A 24,114-nucleotide genomic window follows, 5' to 3' on the forward strand; every position below is an offset into this window, starting at 1 on the left:
ACACCTCATTGAAGATTATTAGTTGTGTCGTCTGCAAATTCTTCAGTATTTCATAGGTCTGATGCTGCTTCTACCATTTGCAGCCATTTGCACCAGCAAAATTTAAGTGTAAACTTCTACCAAACCTGTATCACAGCTTTTTACATGCAGTGCAGAAGATAAGATTGTCAGTTCTCATTCAAAATATTTTATTTCAAAAGACAAAGAGTAACAGAAGTACAGAAATGACAGAAAAATTACCTGCTAAAGACTGCACATTAGAGTAACATCTCTGCAACCAATTAACCTCAGCCGTGACGGTCCTGCAAAGACGTCTAGGCAGGAAAGTTCTTCCAACCCAATGGAGTTGGCCCAAATATAAAATAATCCTCCCCCCCCAAAGTCCAACAACAAACAAACCTTTACTGCAGATAATATTCCTCTCCTACTTTCCCATAATAACTTAGAAAGCCAAATCCAGGAGGACAGATGCAGGCCTGAGCTATAAAATCCAGATTTCATTTCCTATCACTCCCCTCCCCCAGGAGCTCAGGGGTGTTTAGATTCTGGGCTGTGGTTTAAGTCCATCTGCGTTCTTCAAGTATAAACATCTTCATTGAAACCAGACTCATCCTGCACAGCCATTCAGTTAGTGAGCTCATCTGTGAGAGACACGGACTGGCACATTTCTATGACAACAACAACAACAACAAAAAAGTAGCAGCTTGGCACAAATTAAACAGCTTTTTAAAGCCTCCCTATTGTTCCTGAGGCTGCTTTCTCTTCCTCTAGCATCTATAGTTATCTCGAATATACCGCCCAGAACATCAGCTCTCCCTAAAATGGTCCTCTTTCCATAGGGAAACAGAGGCATTTTGTAAGATTTTGATGTGAGGAGGAATGCTCAAAAAATAAAAGGACCAAAGCAAAGGGAGTACTATCCTATCTAGTTCTCGACTGAATTAGACATACATATACATCCTAAACAGACAGTCCAAAGAGAGACCATAGAAGTCTGAACCAATAAAGAGTTCCCCCCAAAAATCCTCTCTTTAAAAATGAGTCCAGGTAGCTCGTTTTGGTTTTTTTAAATATCTTGCTGTGGATTAACTCTTAATAAGAAAAAGGTACCATTTTCTCTCCATCAAGAACAACAAAACTCAATAACAAGCGTCACCATTTGAAAACCATCATTCTTTCACTTGCTGGATCTCAGTCTGGGTTTTGTCTTTTTACACTAAACCATCCTAATTTAAAAAATTGGGTGGTTTATTTTCCCACCTAGTAAAACCAGATAGATACAACAGGGAAAACATGACAGCATCTTCTCTTCACAAGGATTTCAAGTCACACTACACATGATGATATAAACTTATGCCATTTTTTCAGCCAAGATACAGGCCTCAGCTCAAGCAACTGATACACTTTCTTAAAGCATTGCTTATTTAAAAGTCCACACACTAAAGCAATTCAGCACCAGATAAATAAAGCAGCTCTTTCTCTGACATACATTGCCAGTAAATGCAGAATTCACATTGTCCTTATGTTTGTTATTCCATCCCCTCAAATCAGTGACTGCCAGCTTACACGATTCATTAATTATAAGTAGTTAAGATTGTTTTTACTAGTATGGTACAGATGCCAAATCACTCTTAGTGATTCCCAACAAGAGAGAGAAATGCTATGAGTAAAAACAATGGAATGGACTCCCAGGATCTAGATGTGCCAAGCCACAAATATAATGCCAGAAGAATAATTTTCTTTTTTTCACTCCCATTCTCTCCACCTTAATTTTTTGAGATTTAGACTCAAGCCAGACTTTGCTGAAATAAGCAACCTGTTGGATCTTCCGCTAAGACTCATGTTCGCAATAGCTCGTGTCATGTGACCACAGAAATAATAAATCACAGGAATAAAGAGATTATTTTTTTTAAGTCACAGAAACCTCAAGTGCAACTTTGTCTACTATGGTCAATTTTTTCTCCTGGCATCATTAAAGGGTTCCCAGTCACATATAGACTGCACCCATCAACTCGGTGATTTTCATCTCGACAGTGTTTTGACTTGATCTTTTACTCACAAGTCATTTTGTTTAATTTGCTTCAGACATTTTTCTGCACACGATTCAAAGTAGTGATACACTGCCAGGCAAAGTACTGAAATGTTCCCAAAGGCATAGATGAAGGAAAACTCAAGTTATTAGTGGATCTAAAAGGTACTTCTTATTGCTTAACCAGCTTGCCACAGACAAAAAAAAAGTGTAGCTAGCGCATCACGGCTGTTCGTGGCAGATGCAAGCTTGAGTCATGCAACTGAAACCACTGTGACCTCCTGGTGCGATTAGATGCTAGAAAGACAAAAGATGTCCAAGTCCAGCCCTAAGGTCTCATTGGTTCTCCCAAAACTGAGGATAGCAGTGGCACATAAAGCCACATGAAAGGGCATCTCCTCTCACTGACCAGCTCCCCTTGGTCAAGGATCAGATCCAAAGCTGTAAGATAAAATCACCTTCAGAAATGCTTTACACTTAGAAATCCAAACAAAGTGTAGAAATCTTGATTTTGACTAATTTCTAGTCAAAAAAGTAAGAAAAGTGCATTCCCCCCCCCCTTTTTTTTTTTAACAAGTAGCTATTGAAGTGTTAAACTGTATTTTTCTCTACAATGTTTCCCATGTCATAAAACTAATACAGGGATAAAAACTCAGGCAGTAGCCGTGTCTTAAGAGGCCATGTGATAAACTATGGCAAATGCCACAGGACTTATTCTGTACTAGCTCTCACCTGAACCTGCAATGGGCAAAACAGTCTGAAACACAGGCATTGGGGGAAAACCAGAATTAGGGTACATCTGATGCTGAAAACTGAGATACCACACATGGCAAGACAGATTTCCGTACGTGCAGCACATTCCCTTCTCCAGTTTAAATCTGCAAACGGTGGGCTGCACTGTTTATTTTCTGCTGCCTACACAATGCATCAGATCTGCCTACTAGGAACACGTTACTATCTGCAGGAGTACATTCCCCAGAGATATGTATGCTCCCATGCACTCCGGAACAGGCAAAGACCACACAGTATCACACTGTATTACCAGCTCTCTGCAGGGGTATCCTATGCCACATCCTCTCTCTAGAATATAAAGATACGTCACTTTTCTGAGACCAATGCAATCATCACAGATGGTGATCGGTTACAAACAGGAAGCATCCATCCTTCTGCTGCACTTCACTGAAGAAACCAGCAGCAAACAGTTCCCTCCTCGTCTCCACTGCTCACTTCTGTGCACTCAGAAATACACGTCTTTACACTGCTGTCTCTGTCCCCACAGCTGATAGGATGGCAAGAAAAAATTCAAGCTACATGGCAACAGGTTCAATACAGGGCAATATGCTGGGCAACATACAGAACCTCTTTTTACAAAGGTTAAGATTTACTCACAACCAGAGCACTCCTGTTTTTTCCTATACAGATGAGACTCCCAGTTCCCTGATGAGGAAATGAAGTGATGTGACATTAAGCAGCTCATGAATCTCTTCAATTAATGCATTCTGCACAACGGAGACTTCCAGGGAATTATCTGCAACCACAGCAGTGCCTCATTCCCACTGCCATGTCCCTGAGAATGAGTCACTTCAATTCCCATACTCTTGCTGCAGGCAGAGAGCTAAGGACTATTCCATCTTCGTTAGGCAAATGGTTGGAATCAAATGCTGAAAATATTTGCACAAAACTTTAATTAGGGTTACCTTATTTTCTGCAACTATTCGAGCATAGTTACTGTCAGCTCTCCACCTTTCATGTTCATTAGGGCTTATATGACAGGAGATAACATTTCCACCCCACCATCTTCAGGGAACAACCGAAGAGTGTGCCATACAACCATGCAGAGGATGGCAAAATGAATAAAAAACAGTACCAAGATAGCCTGAACTGCAGGAAGCTTGCACGCAGCACAACTCCAACGCTGAGCTGTATTAAGAATTAACTGCAAAGCTATCCTGGCACAGGACCCTAAGTTGTGGGAGGAAATAGGACAGCAAAGGCTGAAGAAGCCAACAGCGGTAGATCACTCTGGCACCCAGACGTACAACTTAAGCTCAGCACCATTCCAGTGAGATCCAGGGCCACCACTCTCATTTCTGAAAGTGACAGCCCCTTCCAGAAACTCATGGGGAAGGGGAAGGAGGAAGAAGAGAGTTTTGAGATGGGTGGTATGCCTTACTGCTCTCCATCATATGAAGGGTCAGGAAGGTCAACTACACCTGCAACAGGGCTCTTCTAAGGAACCAAACTCTTTACTGTAATACTATGCCAATTTAAAAGAGATCTTATCATTATTAAACTGGTTTGGGGGACATAGGGGTGTGACTGTGACTGTTTTTACACATTTAGGGATACTGTAATTTTCATTTACAAAAGCATTTCCAAGAAGAGACATAAAATCGGTGTTACAAGTGTCTTCAAACTTGAGAAAGCCTTTGCTGAATACAGCTAGTAGTCCGTATGTGCTTCATGTGATTTGCAAACTAGAAACACTGGAATTTTAGGCCAGGAGGGTGTCATTGACTAATGGGGATTCTCCCTTCCCTCTGGAGTATAGGTTTATAGAGGAATAAGATCATGTTCTCCAGGCAAGTTTATGTGAAATGATTCATCTCTAGCCAGCTGCCGTCAAGACATCTGCTTGTTTTCATTTCACTACAGGGAGATTTGCCCTGCCCCTCCCATACCTCCAAAGGCAGCCAAGATTATATCCAATCGTAAAAAGAAGACTTCAACAATTTCAAAACTAAAACTTAAGAAGTTGGGTAAATTACACAGAGGCCACAGGTGCACCTCTGCCCTACCTAAATCACTCCTAAGAAACATGAAGTGAATGCTAGGCTGAGGAAGTCCTATTTAACCAACAGTCTATTGACTTCAATGCAGAGACATCACCTCTGTATCCTGTGGTCTACATGCAGATCTGCCCAAATACATGAAGGTATTTCTTTGTTTCGAGAATCCCTCACACATTCCACATGGGATCATGCAGACGGTCCTTGTGTGGTCAAATAAAGTTTGTGAACCCATGCCTTTATAGCTTTTCCATATTAATCTGCACTCTGGGCGTATATCCAATTAAAGCCTCATGTATAGATCACTAGGCTACTAACTGGCCTGCATACTTGGGGGGAGGGGAAATAACAAGTTCATGACTTCGTAATTTAACACTGCCTGTGCTTTCACTTTTACATGCACAAGTCTTTTTTAATCTAGTCTTACCATAAATAAAGAGTAATAATGCTTGCTGAAGAGAAACTCGGGTCCCTACATGCAGGAACACAGTAGCTAATGCTGAATGCATTTACATTAACACTAACTCCAGTGCAAAGAAGACAAGGTCTTTTCACAAACGTGCTACAAAAACAGGAAGCAAAGGGGAAAACTTCACAGTGTTTGGAAACAGCAGAGCATTGTTTGTACAGGCTTTTCTTACAAATGCAAGAGAAAAAAAAATGGGTAATGTGAAATCGGAGCACAGCAAGAGTCTTAGATCAGACACAAGGGTCTCAAGACAGCAGCTCTCAAAAGATCTCCAGGTACAGACTTTACAGGCAAGATGATGCACAGGGTAGGTTTTTTTCTCCTATTTCTGCTAAGAAAATCTGACAGGTAGAGAGACACAACTTCCCAAACCCTTGACATTAAAGCTAGATAATGTAACACAGCATTGCATCTTTACTTCAATTAAAGTGGGTATGATAAATGAAGAGGCATTAGGAAACATAATCCACCAAATTTAAACATTTCCATTATTTTTAAACTGTATTCAAAAGCAAAGATACAATGGCATAGGCCTCGCACACTGTGTGCCGCCCCAGAAGGCCACCTTCACCTCATATTAAGAAGCTGCACTGTGGACTACAGCCCTCAAGATGAGTCAAAAAGCTCCAGTCACAAGCACGCTGCTGTCACTAACTCGGAGACTTCCCTTTTCAGCTGGAGCACACAGATCCAATCTCTAACTTGAAGATGCTTTGTTTAAATTTTTCATATCATCACCTCCTTTCTTTCCCTTCCCCCTTCAAGTCCACTCAGGCCATACTGTAGTACCATAAATGTATATAGCCTGCACAATATATAGATAACGCATATAGTTAGTGCCGCCTCAATCCCGATTCACCCCAGGTTTAAAACCAACCAACCCACACACCAGTCCATAGGTTTAAAGCAATGGAGGATTGGTCCTATATTTGGGCAAGCAGCAAGTAGGGCTCAGTACTTTCCCATGTCATCTATCTCCACGAGTGAGCAGCTTTATACACAGTCAACTCCCACGACAGATTTGATTTCAACAGATTTAAAGTACATTAGTCAACCCAAGTCACTGGGGACATTTGAAATAACTTACAATAAATCAGAGAAGATTAATTTCAAGGGAGGCAGTGACATAGCACCAAAAGAAGCATAAGTTTGTGTTAGGAGAGAAGCCATTAGCAATATTTCTCAATGCCAATACTTTTTTCACCATAAACATGAGAGCAAGAAGACGTTACAGTCTTCAGGCAAATGCTGGGCTCCAAAGGCAAAGTGGTTACCTAGAACGGGTATGTCAATATTTAATACTAAAGTGCATGTCTGGTCCTGCATATTTCATTTAATTTCAAGCTTTTCCAGCTTTATTTCCTGTTTCATTCACAGCAATCACAAAAGATTAATTACCTAACCTTAGAAAACGTGTTTTCAGTCAGATGAGACATGTTGACTGTGTCCGTACTTTCATCTTCAGCAACAAAGTTCTGTGCCAGCACAAGTTTTATATTTTCTTCAATGTCCACAATGTTCAGTTGCAAAGTAGATGAGATTTTCAGTGCCAGGACTCCACTCAAGCTGCTTGCTCCTCTGGGAACTCAGTAGTAAAAGAGAGTCGCTCAGGCTACTTTTTAGTTAAAAATTTACAAACTTTTCTCAAAAGTCCCCATAACAGCAGTGACAAAAAAAAAAAAAAAAAAGGATGTGAAAGAACCATGAAGAGTTGAAAGAAAAACTAAACAAAGTAATGACTAATAATTTGCACTTGCATAATATCTTTCATCAACGGTCTTTACTTCCATATACCGGGAAAGAAAATTGGCTGCATTTCATAACAAAAACAATTGGGAATCCTACTTCAAGCCCTTACTACACAGCTGGAGTTGCTATTCCTTTTGTAAAGAATATGTGAAGAAGCGTCAGTATTCCTGTACTGAAAGAATAAGCTGAAGCTCCTTTTCCAACTCCATGATTGTGCTACTATAACCTATTTACTAAAGGTAGAAGTTTACAGCAATTGCATAGATTTTCTCTGGTTTAAACAATGACTGAACGACATCTGTAACATGAAGTTGTTTTCTCTTTCTCCCGACATCCAGATAAACCTCTCCGTTCTACATTACTGTTGGATAAGGAATACAATTGCTTCATTGAACATGATTCATCTTCCACAAGCAATCAACAAGTACTCAAACTATGGGCATTTCACTACTGAGCAGTAAGACAAGGACATGGATGGATCTCACTCAACACAGTCCGTCGAAGTAAATGGAAAACACCTCTGCTGCAGGAGTAAATGCTGTTCTTCAAAGAATCACTGGGCCTTTAACAGTTTTGGTCCCCTCCTGCCACTTTCTTTCTCAGAGCCAAGATACTAAGCAAACTGTTCAGATGACAGAACACCACAGCTATAGTCAGAGCATCATGGAGTCATAGCATCCAAGGAAAGCACACGCTCACAACTCTCTGTCACTGACATCCAATGCACTGCCTGGCATTGTAACAGTCGGGGCAAAGAAATCTCTCGCTGTGCAACTACCTTTTCAGGCTGCCAGGAACAACGTGACACTCGGATCCCCAACTAGAATAACTGCATAGCTACCAGAAAAAAATCTGCAGAATTGCATTAGCTTACACCACGGCTCACAGATGAACCATTTAAGAGTCCACGTAACTTTCTACTTTCAGTTTCCTACCTTCTTACAGCCTGCATTGTAGAAAAGTGGTGTTTTGAGATGCCTCTGCAATCATATTCTTCTCAAGTGATTCCTAAATTTAGAAGCTCAACATCAAAAAGTTTGTATAGTAAATCCAAGGTATGAGAATGGAGACAACTGCCAATCTTTCTCCAAAAACGGATTGCAACACCCTGCTTCTACAGTAATTTTGCAAGATCACTCTCATCCTAAAAATTTCAGTGCAGTCAAGGTTTCCCTGACTTACTCTCTACTTCTGAATTAAATCTTAACAGCCGCTAAAGCAAAAGCAAAGTGGTAGGTTGTCAGCAGTGACTATTAGAAGAATATACAAAGCATGCACGCTGCAGAAAGCAAGAGATTTGAACTGATTGGCACCTGGTTCCCCGACAGATATTTTCTTTGCAGGAAGATTGAAGGGTAGTAAGAAGAACACAACACCCGGGGCCACGTTCTGCTGTCAGTCACTCTCCCACACTTCCACTGATTTTTAATGAGATTTACAACCACTAAGAAAACGAATAGCCATCAAAATCAGGAGGGAAGATGCAGCCTGGCAGCCAAAGCAAAGAAACTGCTTCTGCTCCAACTCCTACCAGTGATTTACCATGAACATTAGGGCAAGGCACAACATGCTACTGAATCTTGGTGTCCAACCTAAGACACTCCAGGGTGAACCATAGATGCATACACCAACTGAGACGGAACTGCAAGTTAAGCATGAACCAACAGTAGCAGACATGTCTGAAAGTCTGATCTACATTTATTTATCTCTTTGTTTTCCCCATGTACAAAAACACTGACCATGAAGCACTTTGAGACAGTTGAAGCACAGTGAAGTTGAAACCCAAGGACTTGTAGAATTAAGTCATTATACTGTCATCCAAAAATCATTTTTTTCTGATTGTTTTAAAGGCCAAAAATAATCCCTCTTTTTTTTTTTTTTCCACAGAAGGTCAAGCAGACATTTATATTTATGGAAAAAACATACGCACCCTTAGTATTTTGATTAAAAAGTTGGATTCCACTTGGCAAGTTTCAGAAACGCTTTTTTTAAAAGCAGTTTCTACTTTACTATTAATCATGCCTATTCCTGAAAATGGGTAACAAAGTCACTCAGTCTTATTTTAGGTGCTTGCACAGATAGAGCAAAAACATAGCCTGCTCGCAATACACACTAATTGTATTACAGTAGCAAACAAAAAACTCTGTGGTACAACAGAACCCCATTACAACAGGAACCAGACATGGTAAGAGACACCTGCCGATCCCTAAAGTGTATATTCAAATAGCCAAAACAAACAAAGACTGGGAGGAAAGAGCCACTGCCATGTAAAAAAAATAGCAACATCACAGCTTCACCATTGAGAAATATCTGCTCCACATGGTTTGAAACATACTGTTGGGAACACACCATGGTTATCTTCAGGAGGTTTAGGAAAAAAAAGTGTTTTCTTTTAAAAATTATCCAAACTGTCTACCTGCACATGCAACTACCTAATTTTGCTCAGTTACATGTTAACTGTCTATACACAAATAAAGAACGAGGCGACTTTTTTGCTTACAAAATTCTTGCCTTACCTTTGGGTTAACATCACCAGAAATGTCATCCATAAAATATGCATAGACATCTGTACACTTCAAAAACACATACAACTTATTTCTAAGAAAAAAAAATATTATTTCTTATTATCACTTGCAAACACACTTTCTCTCTAGGCCTAAGAAAAATATTATATAAAATATAAAATAATTATATTTCAGAATACAATTGTGTATTCTCAAAAAAACCCTCTGATTTAGCTTAATCTCAGCTTTCTTCAGGCAACATTTATTGTGCCACGTGGCATCTTTGTAAACAAAATCTTACAAAACCTAAATCTGTTTCTGTGTGCTTTAAGATTTGAGTTTTAAACTTTTCAAAAGGAGAAAAAGATTTTATTTTATTCAGCATTTCTTTAAGCACTGGAAGAAGCAAAAGCCCTTTAGTGATAGTTCCAAGCATTCAACATTCCCATTCTTAATATCATGAAATTAGAGCTCTGGAGCTTGAGAAACATTGGATATTCATTTTTTATTCATCTTTTTTGAAGCCCTGGTTATTACTCTTCTCCTCAAGGAGAGTGAAAGCAATTTTTCCTTTTAAATTTTTCATCCAATGAGAAAAATCATGCAATCTCTCGGTCACAAGAACAAAAATGTTAGGGAAACTGCCACATACTTTGAAAAGTGCAAGAGCTCTTCTTACCCCTGAAACAACTGGTAATTCTGAGCACACAAGAGAGAGAGACACTTCAAAGGCCCATAAAAGGCTTATCCCATTTTAAACCTCACACTTTGCCACTGCCTCCAAAGTGAAAATGGCTACAGATGTGAATATCAAGCAAGACAACAGCAGAAGCAGCAGCACCATCTTCCTATGCCTCCAAGAAATTTGGGGCAGCTGCCCCTGTAGAGGATTCACCTTCACACAAGGTTCAGCCAGGACCACACACCACAGCAGTATTTCAGCAAATTTCAAGACCGTATGGGGGAAAAGAGATCAATTTGCAGCAAGTGGCATTTTTTTCTTAATAAACCTCTATTTTCTGGGGAAGAGAGGCAGGAGGGGGCTGGAACATGCCCCACAGAGCAGCAGCAGTGCCTGGCAGGACCTCTCCAGGAATCCTGAATGAGAAGGGCATGCACCCCAGCGCAGCCTGACCTGGGGCTGCTCAGCAAGCCAGGCTACATTTCCCTGCATCACTGACATCAGCTCGCCCTCCTCCCACGGTACCTTGCCTTTTCAGCTACAGGGATGCGAATTAAAAAACAAAAAACAAACAAACAAAAAAACCCCACTCGTCCTGTCGGCAATTACATTTGCTGATCCACCACGACTCTACCATATAATTAAACATTGATACACTGCAGCAAATTGCATGTGTTTTCCCCAGCTTTGCAGAATAGGAAGGTGCAGAGGAAGCACTTGGTCCCATGGTCTGTCATGTCTTGAAGATGTTCGTTCATTGCTGTCCTTACCAGGGCTTTCAGACTGTGGTGAGCAGTCCTCATTAGTTTCTCTGTCCTCAGCCCCCATTTTCTCCATAGAAGAAAGTAATGTCACAAACTAACTTTCCACCAGGCCAGTGCTGTCTAAATGTTGGCATAAAATGGGTGAAATAGCAACAGCTTCTACACTGGTTCTGTCTAACAGGGAAATTTCCAGCAAGCCTCTCGCTCATAAAAGAGCCGCTCCTCTTAGCGCAGGCTGCTCAACACCTCGAGATCTGCCAACCAAGGGAAAAAAATGGGGCTCTATTTTGTAGAGAGCTGTACAAGCCTAACAGTAGAGTCAGCCATCTCTCCCAACTAGCAGCCAACCTGAAAGCTGCACAGTGATCTTTTGCTGAACTTTTCTGGCTTTCTGAACAGCACATCCTGCCATTCACATTACAGGCAATGAATGGTAATCCCTCTCCTCAAATTACCCTACTGATTTCAACAGAGCGAGACCAAGAATGTACGTGACAGAGTGTACTTCCAGTTCAGATTTTAGTCATTGCAACTTGACAAGTTTCTTGAGCTCAATTAATAACGGCACACATCTAGCGGACATGCTCAAATCCAGAAAAAACAGATGCCTTTTTTCTCCAAGTTTCCCAAAAAAAGGGAAAAAAGACTTAAAATTATTTAAAAACATACTGAAAACTAAGATTAAAGTAGAAGGAAATGGCCTTCGCCATAAACTCATGCCCTGGACACCACAGTCTGTGACCTGGCATGTTACCTGCTTTTGTATTTCCCACTCTATTGGCCCTGTCCCATCAGTCATGGGACAACCCAAGAGGCAAAGTCAAGAAATCACTTTAAGTACTGGAAACGCCAGTACTGGTAACATCAAATGTCCCCAAACCCTGAAACAAGACCCCCTCCTCCAAAACCTAGAGAGTACTGTTAAATTCTCCTAATCTTTAAGTCTATGAAGTGAAGGCCTTTTAATTTAGCTTCTGGTTCTGACTTCATATTTTCCTCCACAACTACAAGAGCTAAAACTTCACTCACCATTGACGTGTTCAGTTATAATGTATGCTTTTCAATTGTCTTTTCCCTTTCCTGGTATTGCCCCTGCATTCTTAAATATTGTGCAAAACAGGAAAATTTTACGCAATCATTTAATAATACATTGTTTTTGGCAGCAATTCCAGCCTACCATGTTTCCCTCTCTCTTCTTCCTCAACAGTCTGGCGGACTATATGCTGAAACAGATCAGTTCCCTGATCCAGTTGAAAGACAACAAATCTGCAAAAGGTTTAAACAGAGAAAGTGTTCCCCCGCCAGTTCACACAGGTTTTCTCAACTTGACCCTGCAAACTGTTAAGCGCGTACAAAAGACAGCTTGACACGGTATGGCACAGACACAGAAACGAATGGCACAGGCCAGGACTACCTGAGAGAGCAATACTGCTACTGACACTGCATCATCAGACTGTGCGAAAAAGTTGTTTTATTGAGTGCACAGACATGCACAAGTGCTTTATATGGATTATACATGCTAAAGTATCAACCATCTTCAAACACGCAATTGTTTATGGAATTAAGCACTACATATCTATGAACACATGCAGACACAGAGCAAAACTGATGCAACTAGCATTGCTCAGAACACAAATAAACAAGCCACAATCTACCCATGCAACCCACAATCTAATTACTTCTGAAGACTCCAAAACGCTTGAACTATTTGAGGTAGGTCTCTTCTTTCATAAACCTTATGTGGGGAGATGAGTAGAACCCTGTTAGTCCAGCCATGCTTACTAACATAGAAGGAAATGAGAGGAGCCTTTTTATTGTATCACGTTAAAACTCACCTGTTCTTTAGGAACTTCAAAAGTACGAACAAATTACATGCAATAAATTAAACAGTTCGGAAAAAACACTCCTCTCTATGTCCTAAACCTACCACCTTTTTCCTCCAAAAATGTCCCTCAGTGTACACAGTTCTGTCAGCGATTTTGGTGGGACCAAGGCTTCAGCCTCTGTTCTCCCTCTCTTGCTAGCAATGCAAACCTAAGCTTGCAAACTGGAATGTCGCTGCAGATGGGACTCTCAACCTTGCCTTTCACCTCTGAAAAACTAAACTTCCTTTTTGTGTTTCGTAGAATCGTAAAATGGTGTGGGTCAGAAGGGACCTTTGAGGATCATCTAGTCCCAACCCCCCTGCCATGGGCAGGGACATCTTTCACTAGATGAGGTTGCTCCAAGTCCCATCCAACCTGACCTTGAACACTTCTAATGATGGGGCATCCACAACTTCTCTGGGCAGTACCTCCTCTCCTAGGACCACACCCCAACTTCCATGCTCTAGCAGACTCTTCCCAGCACTAGTAACAATGTTCTACTACCAAAAAAAAAAAAAAAAAAAAACCAAAACAAAACAGAAAGATGACCTCACAGCTCCACCAAGGCCCAGCCCCGCGAGGGATGCTGAGCTCCTCCAGTCCCTGCTCTGATGCAGGACCAGGTCCCCATCGAGGACCAGAGGCAATGTGCAAGCTTCCTCAGGGGGACTATTACCACATCTCTACTCTCCAGCCAAAATGAAAAATGAGGCAGAAGTATTCCTGAGTATCCTTTTTATTTATGCTCCTAAACACGTAAAATTTAGTGGCTGGGTGTTAACACTAATAGCCTTAAGAGCTCTCACTCTATCAATGAATATAGCTTCTGTTTTCATATTTTATATAAGCTCTGTGACATATAAACACATACCTTAACACTACTGACTTATAAATATGCTTTTTAACCACTGTAGGAACTATATATTCAAAGGTATGTTTGATAGGCATTAAACAACTTTAAAGAAATATCATTTTAGGTTTTCTTATGCTGAGCTCCTAACTAATATAGCAATAAAATAAGTTTGTCACAACAGAGTAATATTCCATTAAATCACCGAGTCTTCAGAAAAATTTGGGTGTCGTTAATGCAGGCGCATGCCTGCCTTCACTTCTAAAAAAGAATCTCAATTTCACCAGCATAGATAACATGGAGCAATTTGTTCTCAATTTGCAGAGAATTCTAAATTATCATGGGTTGTATGCAAATTATGAGATTCAATGCTCTTTTTGATGTGCCTGAAGAAAATACCTGATAGATAGCAGGAGAGTAACCCAGAATAGGCAAAAACATGCACACACAAAACCCATAGGTACCATTTCTTGTCAAATAAAAACAATGAAACAATATTAAATTTAAATAGTCATTTATCATTCCATTGCTATAACGGATCAAAAAAATTACTTTAAATTGCTTTTTTATTTATGTGTCCATACTTATTTATACACGTAATGATGGCAGGCCCATCAAGCTAGTTTTAAGTCACATTTGTAGAGCCCCATCAATAGCACAGGACTTAAGGACAGCACTTGGTTTACCAAACAGACTGGTTACTCATCATCATCATTATTATTATTGTTACTGTTATTACTAATTCATAATAATTCTATTTGGAATCTGGATAATGCTACAATATTCCTTTTCCAGGAAAGCTTTAAAAAAATTCTTCTTATAAGATTGTTTTGAAACTTCTGAGCTCTGCATAATACTTCCCACTTGAGCTAATTGTTTTTCAAGGGAAATTTAATTTTCAAAAGTGTGTTTTTCTAACTAATGGGAACCTGTGCTAAAGTAAACAATGAGTCTGGCTTGATAGGAATTTTTGCTCTATCTTTACCAAAAGAAGGAAGGAAAGACATGTAATAGCATGCTGAAAAACATGCAGTAGCAGAATTGTTGAATTTTAAAAAACAATTAGAAGACAATTTTCTACTCCACTTCTCCTATTCGAAACAGATCATCCTGCCCTGCCTCATTTAATATTAATTGGGTATGTTCTTGTCTCTAGGAGAAAATATAAATGCAGTTCCCTAATCCACTCACATTCTTGTTTCAGATGTATTTCTTACTAGCTAGCTTGTCAATAAACTATTGTCCTCACACATCACTTTTGTACAGAAGAAAGTTTAAAAGACACTCAAATCTTTTCGGGATTGTCACCAGCTTTGAATATAACATTACATTACACTCAACTTATCTGCCAAGGCAAACCAAGAAATGTGAAATGGGCATGAAAAGCCAAAGTTTCCACCTCCTTGAGGGATATTAATGAGTAACTTCATGGTTTCAATTATGTCTTATCTTCCCAGATGGGAATTAGAGAGGTCATCCCTAGCCAGCGAAAATGAATCGCTTATTTATTCTTCCCTTGTCTGCTGTGCATACATATGTATCACAAGTCTTTCTTGCAACCCAGTACTTTAAAACTCATTGTCCTAAACATCCAATCCCAAACGGTGCAAGAAAAAGAATGAAAGAGAAAAGCAGGGCAGAGACATAAAAGGGATAAGGCAGAAGGATATTAAAGGCACAGAAGTTTAGTTATGACAGCTACCTTTAAACTACTGGAAACTAAATTTTAACATTTCTGCTGAAGACAGACATAGGGCTATTCTTCACATACACACACCAAAAAAAAAAAAAAAAAAATCACACAAGGAATATTAAATTGGATTTTATTTCTGTCTTTGTTTTCACTATCACTGCCCTTCAAGCTGTGCAAGGACACATCTCACTGGAAAAAAAATTAGTAAGGGTGCTACATTTGAGTTTGGTAGGTGTTTATAAAATAAACATTATTCCTCCCATGGGGGAGAAAGTCAGATTCATCCCCAGGCAAGCTGTTGTCTGGCAAACAAAGTTTCTAAGTATCAAAATTTCCTACCGGGACTTTAGCATTTACATTAAAAAAAAAGTTACAGATTGGTATTTACTTTCACCAAAAAAAAACTTAACCAGAATGAAAGCCTGGACATGATGCGAGTGAAACTGTAATGGTGAAACTACTATATTTAACCCATTCTTTGAGAAATAAGAAACATGAGGCAAACAATGGAAACAACGCGTAAATCAGATGAAGTCGCAACACCTACAGTTATGGGACTCTCCACTCCACAAACTAACGCCTTTCCATTTGTTAACTGAGTGCATATACCAATTCAGAATAAAATTATTATTACTCTTTTTTGATTAACATGGACTTATTTTAACTGAAACGGTTGTGATAACGTCAGAAAAAAGCACTTTGTAGAGAACATTCTTTTCTTCCTCCCTAAATTTTGCTAAAATAAGATGGCCTAACACTTGTTCCATTGCATTCTTGTGTAGTGCGTCTGCTACGGAAAGCTATCTTGTCAGCACAAAACATGTAACTGCCTAATTAAACAACGGAAGTAGCTACCTCTCGCAAAAAAACTGTAGTCAGGGTCTCATTATTCAGATTTATATGTGGGCACATACAGCGTCTACTCATGGCAAAAACTGCAGATGAATAATCCATACACAAACGAACGCTAACTCCTCTATCGCAGCCCAGGCATTGACAAGTAAGAGCTTGTGGGGAGACAACTTTTAATTCAAATACATGCCTCAAGTGACAATAAAAAGGGTCAAAAGTGCCTAGAATCAACAAATAACTTATCCACTGTACTCAGGGACATAATTTGCCAGATCTGGATTTAGCTGTCACTACAACTTTTGCTTTCAAATGCAAAACAAAGTGATGTTATTTTCCTGTTCGATTTTATTCATGTTATATAGAATGCAGTAAAACTCGTCATGCCAGAGGATTTGCAAAGGGATGATGTGAAGATTAATTACTGGCTGCTCATAAAGCACCCTGCCTGTGGAAAGCCCTACATGTAAAAATGACCTTGTTATCAAAGTTGTTGAGTGCTCCCAATGCTCACTTTCAATGGACGGTATGGATATTTCTCTACAAGTCTTGAAAGCCAAATTAGTTGCATTTAAGTATCTTACCTACAGTTTCAGGAGGTTTTGGCATTGTGCCTGTACCCCACTTCTGTAGGGGGTGGGGGTTAAACTACCACGTATTTTGCTTAAATCACATCTTTTCAGATCAGGAAAAAAAAAAAAAAAAAGAGTAAAATCTAGATATCATAGAACCAATGTCTGAAAGATACCTGCTAAACATACCCATACGTTCAGGCAACAAGTGAACGCCGATCTTATCCTAGTGCCCTACTTACTCCCTAGAAACCAAAGACACTACTTGAAATAGTAAAGCACAGATATTTCTGCGAACAATGGTATTTACTTGGTGAGTTAGTGCTGGAAAAAAGTGATAAGGCGCAAGACCAAGCACGAAGAGCACTGCTTAACAAAATGGAGCCTTCAACGGTACGTACAATGTTTTAGTATCTTCTTGCTATTTATATACATAAAGTAATTAGGAACGAGAACACCTCAACGTTAATTAAAGCACGACCCCATAGGACTTTAGACATTTTTTCAGAGATGGTTTCTTTGGTGACAGCTTTGCCAGCGAGCAGAGTTTGACGTCTCCTGTACAAATACAACTTCACGCCTAGTATTGCCACATTGCAGAGATTAACATCTGAAGCATGATCGTGCCTCTCTACCGGTACCCTTGTCCTCTGCTCAGAAATAATCTGCTATGGATACTGCCAGGAAAATGCCTTATCTCCACTGATATTCGACTTCCCCTCTAAGCTGATGGTATCTTAATAAAATAAAGAACTGCAAAAACTCCTTGTGGTCGTGTCTTTCGGGGGTTTTCTCCAGCAATGCTCAACCAAGTCCTCCTTCTCCCTTTACACAGTAGTTCTATCAAAGAAAGAAAAATATTCCCTTGGAAACATCCCCGACAGCTCAGTGGAAATGGTAAGCAGAGATGTCACTGTGGCACAAAAGAGAGCTCTGTGAGAATAGGCAGCTGGCCTACCTGAAGGTTAAAGTAGCTCCCACTGAAAACCTGCTCGGAATACTCCACAGCAGAGCACGATGCAGGAGAGACATTTACACAAGCTGTGTGTCTGTGTACCAAAGTGTGAAAAAATCCAACCTCCGAGCACAGCACAGACTGGATGAAACCCATTTAAATACACCATCAACAGAAATCTACACAAAAGCCAATCTACTCTCTCATATCACGAGTGTCCTATAGGAAGGCCAGAATGAAGCCATTGAGAAAAATGAGATATTTACATATAAATCAAAAACCGACACGATCGAAGTACTGGATAATTTAAAAATCAGTCTAAAGCACATTTTGTGAGCTGTGTTAATCGCTATTAGACAAAATTTGGGTGTAGTCAAATCACATACTATACAAATGTTCAAATAACACTGGCCATGAAATTTTAAGTTGTACGTGTAAATATAAATCATATTTTCAAAGACTGTATCCCTCTATTGTACATCTTTTGTGCTGTTGATATCACCACCTTGCATTTTTCTCTTACATCATTTTCCATTAGGAAGAAAACCCTGAAGGAATCTCCATATTTTACGATCACGTTGCCTGTGCCTGGGCAGGGTATGTGACCGCTAAATCAGAGCCCCAAAACCAGGCCTAAAAAACAAAGCAGAGCAAAGACCGTGCAAACCCCGAGCCTTCGCTCTCGAATTAAAAGCATCCTCCACCTCCCTCACCTCCAACTTGGCCAATGTGCCAGCAGACATCTGCCGACTTCGGTTTCGGATAGAAAAGGCTCAGTGTGGCGATTTCACGTTGGTGTCATGTTGAGAAGGGAGGAATTTAAAAAAAAAAATAAGAGGGGGGCAAAAAAAAAAAAAAAGGCAATAATAATGATAATAACAAAGACTAGACTTGCTCGAAGGAACCCACCGAAACTGCAAAATTAAATATCCCTAGGATTACAAAGAAGGGGGGGGGGGGGGGGGGAATCCCCATGGGCATTCCGGGGTTCACTCAAGCCGAGCCCCCCCCACACACACACACACACCGACCCCCCTCGGGGGGACGGACCCCGCAGGGGCCGGCGGCACGGCGACCGCGGCACAAAGGCGCAGGCATCGCCCCCCCAAACCCCCCAACCCCGTCCCCGCAGCGCGTCCGTCCCCGCCGATGCCCCGCCGGGCGGGGAAGGGGAAGGCGCCGGGGCCGCGGCCGCGCTGTGGCCGCCCCCCGCGGCGGTGGCGGCGGCGGCGGCGGGGCCCGGCCGGGCTCTTACCGTGGCCGAGGCGACGCTGTTGTCCGCCAGGGTCAAGTGGTGCGGCTCCCACCGCCGCAGGAACTTGGAGGTGAGGATCTTGCTGAGAAACGTCCGGGGGTGCCGGATGACACACACCTGGATGTCCCCCTCCTGCAGCAGCTTGTACCTCATGCCGTTGCAGTGGAGCAGGGTTCTCCGGCACGGCGCGGCACCCATTTTATTCCCCTCGGGAGCGGACATCTCGCCCAGCAGCGGCTTGCTCTCCTCGGTCTGCCTGCGGTCGCTGCCCCCGCCGGAGCCGCCGGTGCGATCCATGGCAGCCCCGCGGGGTCGGGGGTAGCGCTCGGCGGCGGCCGCCCGGGGAGACCGGTCTCTACGGGCGGGTAGAGACGGGTACAACCAAATAAAAAATAATAATAACAACAATAAAAAAACAAAAATCCAACCCCACGCGGTGGATTAAAAAGAAAAAGAAAAGCTGAAGGGGGAAAAAAAAAAAAACCAAAAAAAAACCTGTCAGGGAAGATGGGGGAAGGGACTGAACGGCACCGGCGGGGGGAGAAAGGGGAAGGGGGGGAAAGGGAAGCGATAAAAAAAATCCTTATTCAAACTTCAAAATCCGCCCCCGGCGGGTCCCCCTCGCGGCTCTCAGAGCGCCGCGTCCATGCTCCCGGGCGGGCGCCGGCCGAGCGGAGGGTCGGCTCCCGGCGGGGGCGGCAGACAAAAGCCGGCGGCGGCGGCAGCAGCAGCGGCGGCGGCGGTGGGGGCTCCTGACGGCGGCGGGGGCTGCGGGGCGTCCGGCCGCCGCTGGTTCCTTCCTTCCCCCCGGGGCGTGTGCGCGAGAGCGTGCGGCGGCGGGCGCGCGTGTGCATGTATGTGGGTGCGTGTGTGCGTCCGTGGGTGCGGGTGTGGGGAGGGGAGGGGGGGTGTGTGTCCACGCGCGCCGCCGCCGCGGGAGGAGGAGGAGGAGGAGGAGGCGGCGAGCGGAGCGAGCGCTGCCGACAGCCTCTCGCCGGAGCGGCTCCGGGCGCAGCCGATTGGTTCCGACGGGGTCATGTGCCGCCCTCCCTGACGTCAATGGCCGCGGAGCCGCTGAGGGCAGCGGCGGCGGCGGCCGCGCGAGGTGCGCGGGAAGCGCCGCGCGCGCGGCCGTTGCGCCCCTCCCCCCTCCTTTTTCTCCTCAGAGGGGCCGCATCGTCCCCCCTTCCTCTTCAGCCTCGTCCCTCGGTAGCCCCGCCGAGGGACAGGGCTGAAGGGGGACGGGGACGGGGACGGTGCCGCTCGGGAAGGGCTGGAGGTGTGCGGGCACACCTGCGCACCCGCGGGGGCGGCCCGGCTGCCGTCAGGCCCCTCCGCGCTTCGTACCCTCCGCCATGAGGGGAACCCCCAGCGCCGCGGGGGGAAACGTGAGGGGAAGGGGGGGTGGGGGGGAGTTAGCGCGGTAGATCTCTCTTTCTTTCAGCCCCCGCGCTGACAGGAGCCCGGGGTAGGGCGGAGGGTGGGTGGTCGCCCCTCCTGTGGGGAGGAGGGAGAAGGGAAGCGGTGAGGTGACGGCGTTTTACGGGTTGAGTTTTGAGCATCTCGACGCCAGGGCTTTAAGCTCTTGTGGAACCACTGCAGAAAACAGCGAGGGAAGCCCCATGCCGGGCTGCTGTTGCTTCACCAGTGGGCTCCCACTGGTGTTCCTTTTCCTCTGGCCTTACAGGGAGACTGGGAACTGCTGCGCTCCCCTGAAGCACCAGCCCGGGAATGGCAGGGGTCGGTGTGCAAGCCCAGGAAGAGTGGCACCTCGCTAGTGCCATGCTAAGCAGGATGTTGAGCATCCTCTGATCATCCACGAAGAAGAATAATTGTTTACCAAAAAAAAAACCCTAATGAAAAAATGAACTCCCTTCTAAGACCTCTAAACCACGTAATGGCTCAGTATTGCTGTGTGCAATATGGAAGCCATGTCAAGACAAATGGTACCATTTATTCTTGCTTTTTTTCTCAGCAATTTAAAAGGTAGTGGTAGAACTGGGATCTCGTTTCCAGTTTCCTCATTTGAACAACCAGGTTAGGACCAACAAAAAAATTACTTTTTATAGAATACGTGCACATGCCCTTGAACTGTGGAACTCATCGTAGTGGGTATTGCCAAGGTCCAGAATTTAGAAAGAATTGAGAGGGCTGTTTTACTTGATGCTAGCAAAGTATTCGGAGAAAGTATAAATCTTCATGCTTAAAAGCTTAAGCTTGTCTCTAATTGGGGGAGGTTGGGAAAAGGATGATCTGCTCTGTGACGAGCTGATTATTTCACAGTGTGTACCTGCAGCTGGGCTTCTGGCGGCCTCTCCTCATGCAATAACTCTCAGATGAGAGGTCACCATGCCAAGTGAGGTGCCAGCAGTTAGCAGAGTTGTGAGCCCGCCCAAGAGAAAGCTCTTTCATCTGATACGTTCGCATCACAAGTGGCACAGATTATCCCCTGTTGGAGAGGCAAGCTGCAACTGGAAGGGTTTGGGAGCCTTTGTCATAAAGCCTTTTGTAGTGGCTGCTGTCAAAGACAATACATGGCTGGCTGGACCACAATTACTGTGAGCATGTCCATCACGTGTGTTATTATAGAGCTGTTGTGTTGAAATAGGCTTGCATTTTAACAGGAGAATTGCTGTTTAAACACTTTCAGGAGAGAAGGTTTTTGTAACCTATCAATTACTAGCAAATTTGAGGGATGCTTTTGTTGCGTGTTAGCATCAAAATTATTTATAAAAAGCTAGGAAGTCTCCAGAGTGCTCCTAAGTACCAGTTGATAGAACGATGCAGAATTACGCAATTTGGCAAAGGTTAGAAGACAGACACTCATTTAATGACATGAATAATACAACCAACAGGAAGACAAAAATCTCTTTTATAGAGGTTCAGATTGTCAGTATCTCATAGCCCTGGTAATTACTTACCTCCTGAACTTAAACAAACTGACTGGTCGTTATGCACTAAACATTACAGGCGGTTCCCACAGAGCTTTGTATACCATATACTGCTAGGGGTGAATGACGCACGCATTTACACTGAAATAAAACCAGATCCACTCATACCTGTAAGTATGTGTGGATCTGCAATAAACATAATAATAAAAAAAAAGAAAAAAGACTTGCAAACCAAATTTTAAAAGGACAGCTTTGTTTAGATGTAAGCTTTTTACTGCAGGAACTGCCTGTTTCTAGGAGCTCCTAGGGAGCCTGTTACAAGGGAGACCTGTTCTTGTTTGACCCAAGGCACTGTTCTGGTACAAACAATAATAGTGTCAATAGTAGGACTATTCGCATACACTCACCTGCACCAACACTTCACTCAGCGAGAACTGCAACCAGTGTGACTGTTTTGGTGAAGGTTTGTGCAAACTAGCCGCCTGCTCAAACCACTGTTTTAAATCTACCGAACTTGTCATCTCTGAGAGCTGCTCGTCAATGGGAGGACGATACGTAGAGTCTGGTGTACCTAAGTGAATTTCCTGGCAAATTAGAGCAGATGTTTTTCACTCGTGTTCCACAGAAGGTAGCAAAAAAACCAAGGCTGGCCTATAGCGGTCAAGCCATGAGTTACCTGAAAGGGTCCAAGCCTCCGCTGGAAATCCGTTTCCAAGTGTTGAAATCCACTGAAACATTGCAAAAGCTCAGCGCATCAGGCAGCACCGCTCCTAGCAACCCCTGTCAAGGACAGAGGTCCAAATCCTCAGAGGTGCTCTGCATTTGCAGCTCCCACTGAATCCACGCTCTCAGGCTGCAGGTGTTCTCTCTGAAGTAAACTCAGCACAGCACGATAAGATCAAGGTATGAAATCTCACGTTGCCTGCCAGAACGGGGCAAGCGAAAACCCTGTCTAGACAAGTGAAATTGAAACACACTGCTTGCTGCACAGCTTGCCGAAACGCACATTAGCCATCCAACCTGCGGTAAATGGCTGCTATGTGACCCAAGGCTGAACACATTAAAACTAACACCCCCTCCTCATATCTCTTATAAATTATACCAAGCAGAAGTTGGATGAATTGCATTCCTGGCTTTGAGTTTTTCCAGACTTCCTCTCTGGCTCTATGCAGCTCAATAGACAGCTCAGGTATACATGCTTGGCGCTATTTCAAGGTGGTGTTCAGGGATTGCTGTATGTTTTATTTTTCTCCCCAGAATCTAATTTTTATGAGCAAATCCAACTGGAAGTTTATTGTGAAAGTGGGACATAATCATTCATTCATATAATAAACACTGAGAAAATAATTCATAATAAATAGCACATCAGTGAAAACTGATGTATCTTGCTCTTTTTTTATTATTCACTGCCATTTCATAATAGGCTTTGTAAACAGAAGCATCACTTCCCAAAAGACACCGTAGCCTGGAAAACTGGGATATACCCACCGTGCAGTTTAAGGCAGACAGCCTTCTGGGTCAGCGACAGAGGAATAGATTCAGAGGGGGTTTCCCCCCCCTTCCTAAAACTAATTCAGTTGTGATCTGTGTTACTCAGAACATTCATCTGCTCAGTTACATGTCCATAAAACCAGGAAGGCCCATAAACACAATCATTTGCAAATACCAGCTGGGACTCCAGTCTTAGGAAAAAACACTTTTCACACACTTCCAGCATTTGGTCTCTTGCCTGTCTACGCTCAAGTCCGTCAGATGTTCTGCAGAGGTCAGTCCTGGGTGCCAAAAGAGAAGCACTGTCCTGACATACGTGCTTAAGCTTGGTAACACCCACTTATAACCATGTGTTAAAACAAAAACAATGTGCTATTCTGAAGGAAAAGAAGATGCCAATTTGTGAGTAGTGCTCAGTGCCAATAACGCAGGTTGCATAGCAGTGGGGGGCTTGGAAAACCCATGAGAAAACACTTGAGATTGCCGAAACCTATGCAGGAAAAAAATATTGCCTAAAGGCACCTTGTTTCAGAATGAATCCATGCCGTGGCATTATCTGACAAGCTATATGAGGGGAGTAAGGGAGCAGCTGTGGCAAGAGCCAGATACAAACATTGAGATGCCTCAACAGGGGATGTGCTTACCAGGGGAGAGAGCACTGCCCCCAAAGGGGCTTTGCTGAATTGGTAGTATGCTTTGAAAGGGAA

At 42.9% G+C, this 24,114-nt stretch overlaps 1 protein-coding gene across 4 annotated transcripts in view; it reads right to left on the bottom strand.

The window, feature by feature from the left end:
- The window catches only part of CMIP (c-Maf inducing protein), a 137,809-nt gene extending 118,352 nt beyond the window's left edge, over positions 1-19,457 (bottom strand). For 2 of the 4 annotated variants that reach the window (XM_052797273.1, XM_052797271.1), the window contains exon 1: positions 19,026-19,455. In XM_052797273.1, the coding sequence (XP_052653233.1) occupies positions 19,026-19,322 (297 nt within the window). In that variant the 5' untranslated portion in view covers positions 19,323-19,455. Of the gene's footprint in view, positions 1-19,025 lie in introns of all 4 variants that reach the window. The other 2 variants (XM_052797270.1, XM_052797274.1) reach the window with 2 other exon arrangements.
- Positions 19,458-24,114: the final 4,657 nt, after the last annotated feature.

Source organism: Harpia harpyja, chromosome 9 (genome assembly GCF_026419915.1).
Source record: "Harpia harpyja isolate bHarHar1 chromosome 9, bHarHar1 primary haplotype, whole genome shotgun sequence".
Taxonomy (NCBI): domain Eukaryota; kingdom Metazoa; phylum Chordata; class Aves; order Accipitriformes; family Accipitridae; genus Harpia; species Harpia harpyja.